Source organism: Bos mutus, chromosome X (genome assembly GCF_027580195.1).
Source record: "Bos mutus isolate GX-2022 chromosome X, NWIPB_WYAK_1.1, whole genome shotgun sequence".
In the NCBI taxonomy this organism is placed as follows: Eukaryota; Metazoa; Chordata; class Mammalia; order Artiodactyla; family Bovidae; genus Bos; species Bos mutus.
In genome coordinates, this window is record NC_091646.1 from 114209343 (window position 1) to 114212816 (window position 3474).

Below are 3474 nucleotides of genomic sequence, written 5' to 3' on the forward strand. Positions count from 1 at the left end.
CTAAGCCCAAGTTCTAACCATCCCTTTGAGTTACTCATCACTGAGTTTCTCCTGCAGGTATAGGTGCTGCACATGTAAATAAACTTGACTTCTCTCTGGTTCCTTTGTCTGTCTTTCCGCAGTTCTAATTTGCAGGGTCCCAGCTACAGAGTCTAGGGGTTTTGTTTTTTTTTTTTACTCCCCTACAGATCTAAACACATGCCCTTGAGGACATGAAGACTTCCTAACATCAATAACCAAATGTCCTAAAGAGTTTATGTACTCTGGAGAAATTGTGTGGAGGAAAAACAATGTGTGACTCCTATGACTGAGCAAGAGGGCTGGAAACAAAATTCTAACTGGAATTAATAGGGGAACTTTCAGGGCTCCAGGGAGACCTGTAAAGTGGAAAGAGAAAAAAGAATGGAAAACAACAAAGCTCACATCTGCCAATGTGGGAGCTTGAAGACACTATTCTTTTAGTTCCACATCTCCAGGGCTCTATTTCTCAGGAGTCAGTATGGAAGCCGTCTCAGACAGGAACTGGAAGGAAGAAAATCTAGCCGCAGTTCAAGTGTGAGTATTTACGGTTGTGTTGCTGAGGTGAGCCACAGGACCTCTGTGGACATTTCCTCAACTGTGAAGTCTACAAAATAACACTTTTCTTAAAGGTGACAAGAGGATCAACTGCAAGCCTTTGGAACTCTGATTGCAACTTCAAGTAACTTGAGGAAAGAAAACAGAAATGTTGATGCTGGGCGGCATCCCCATAGTAAAAAGGCAAAGTGTTAGTTGCTCAGTCATGTCCGACTCTTTGTGACCCCACAGACTGTAGCCCGCCAGGCTCCTCTGTCCATGGGATTCTCCAGGAGAGGATATTGGGGTGGGTTGCCATTTCCTCCTCCAGGCATTCCACAGATCCAGATGTAATTGTCCTGGGGTGGTGCATGGTCAAACTATCCCCCAACAAAGCACAAAGAATTCTCAAACTACCACACAATTGCACTCATCTCACACGCTAGCAAAAGGAAAGGAAAATGAGGTTGCTCAGTCATGTCTGACTCTTTGTGACCCCATGGACTGTAGCCTACCAGGCTCCTCTGTCCATGGGATTTTCCAGGCAACAGTACTGGAGTGCATTGCCATTTCCTTCTCCAGGGGATCTTCCCAACCCAGGGATCAAACCCAGGTTTCCTGCATTGTAGACAGACGCTTCACTGTCTGAGCCACCAGGGAAGTCCATGCTAGCAAAGTAATGCTCAAAATTCTCCAAGCCACACTTTAACAATACGTGAACTGTGAACTTCCAGATGTTCAAGCTGGTTTTAGAAAAGGCAGCAGAAACAGAGATCAAATTGCTAACATCTGCTGAATCATCAGAAAAGCAAGAGAGTTCCAGGAAAACATCTATTTCTCCTTTATTGACTATGCCAAAACCTTTGCTGCTGCTGTTGCTGCTGTTGCATCGCTTCAGTCATGTCCGACTCTGTGTGACCCCATAGACGGCAGCCCACTAGGCTCCTCTGTCCCTGGGATTCTCCAGGCAGGAATACTGGAGTGCTGCCATTTCCTTCTCCAATGCATGAAAGTGAAAAGTGAATGTGAAGTCGCTCAGTCATGCCTGACTCTCAGAGACCCCATGGACTGCAGCCTACCAGGCTCCTCCGTCCATGGCATTTTCCAGGCAAGAGTACTGGAGTGGGTTCCCATTGCCTTCTCTGAAAACCTTTGACTGTGTAGATTACAATAAACTCTGGAAATTTTTGAAAGAGATGGGAATACCAGACCACCTGACCTGCCTCTTGAGAAATCTGTATGCAGGTCAGGAGGCAACAGTTAGAACTGGACAACAGACTGGTTCCAAATTGGGAAAGGAGTACATCAAGGCTGTGTATTCTCACCCTGCTTATTTAACTTATATGCAGAGTACATCATGAGAAATGCTGGGCTGGATAAAGCACAAGCTGGAATTAAGATTGCCAGGAGAAATACCAATAACATCAGATATGCAGATGACACCACCCTTATGGTAGAAGGCGAAGAAGAACTAAAGAGCCTCTTGATGAAAGTGAAAGAGGAGAGTGAAAAAGTTGGCTTAAAACTCAACATTCAGAAAACGAAGATCATGGCATCCGGTCCCACCACTTCATGGGAAATAGATGGGGAAACAGTGGCATATTTTATTTTTGGGAGCTCCAAAATCACTGCAGATGGTGACTGCAGCCATGAAATTAAAAGATGCATACTCCTTGGAAAAAGCAGAGACATTACTTTGCCAACAAAGGTCCGTCTAGTCAAGGCTATGGTTTTTCCAGTAGTCATGTATGGATGTGAGAGTTGGACTATAAAGAAAGCTGAGCACCAAAGAATTGATGCTTTTGTACTGTGGTGTTGGAGAAGACTCTTGAGAGTCCCTTGGACTGCAAGGAGATCCAACTAGTCCATCCTAAAGGAGATCAGTCTTGAGTGTTCATTGGAAGGACTGATGCTGAAGCTGAAACTCCAATACTTTGGCCACCTGATGGGAAGAGCTGACTCATTTGAAAAGACCCTGATGCTGGGAAAGATTGAAGGCAGGAGGAGAAGGGGACAAGAGAGGATGAGATGGTCGGATGGCATCACCCACTCAATGGACATGAGTTTGAGTAAACTCTGGGAGTTGGTGATGGACAGGAAAGCCTGGCATGCTGCAGTCCATGGGGTCACAAAGAGTCAGACATGACTGAGCGACTGAACTGAACTGAATCACTTTGCCATACGTATACTTGAGACTAGTAAAACATTATAAATTAACTATACCTCAATTAAGAAAAAGAATAGTATGTATAAGATTTAAAAGACAAGCATAAAAAGGTGGTACAGATAAAAGATATCACTTCAGTTATCTGCTGTTAAAAGAACATTTATTTATAATCACAAGCACACCCACTTGCTATGATACCACTGCTCCCCACATTCATTGCAGATGACATAGGTCATCATTTCTTCATCTGGGCCTGCATTCCGCACCCAACTTGGAAGGAAGAGTGTCCCTCTGGGGATGACAGTGACCTGGCAGTTGAATTTCTCCTGGCCTTTCGCATTTTATTTTCCTCGTCGGCGTGCCCTCCACCACTTGGGGCAGGTAATGTTCCCGTAAGGCAGATTTCGTGTAGGAGGCTCTCAACTGCTTCAGTTCCTGACTGGCCATCTCCATGGCGGTCATTTTGGCAAATTCTCTCGGAGACATGGTCCCAGAGAGCAAGTTCTGCTGTAAGTGAGAATTGCGGGGGTTCTTTAGATTGGCCACTTTTGCGGATGCATGTTTTGTATTTTGGAGGTTCTTGGGGTGAAGGGCAAAACGTGCGCTGATTTCTTGTGCCAAGTTGGACCACACGTGGGCTCTGGGCTGGGGACGGGAGGAAGCAGTTAGAGCCGTGTACAGCAGCTCTGTGCATCTGGCTCTCACAGGCACTATGGGGTCCAGCTGCCTCTCTGCCAGGTCGGTGGACTGAG

At 45.7% G+C, this 3474-nt stretch overlaps 1 protein-coding gene across 1 annotated transcript in view; it reads right to left on the reverse strand.

Annotated features, from left to right (window-relative positions):
- Positions 1-2822: 2822 nt before the first annotated feature.
- LOC138986507 (transcription elongation factor A N-terminal and central domain-containing protein-like) overlaps positions 2823-3474 on the reverse strand; it is a 10805-nt gene continuing 10153 nt past the window's right edge. The window contains 2 exon segments of the mRNA XM_070366618.1: positions 2823-3051; positions 3053-3469. Of these exon segments, the coding sequence (XP_070222719.1) occupies positions 2893-3051; positions 3053-3469 (576 nt within the window). The 3' untranslated portion in view covers positions 2823-2892.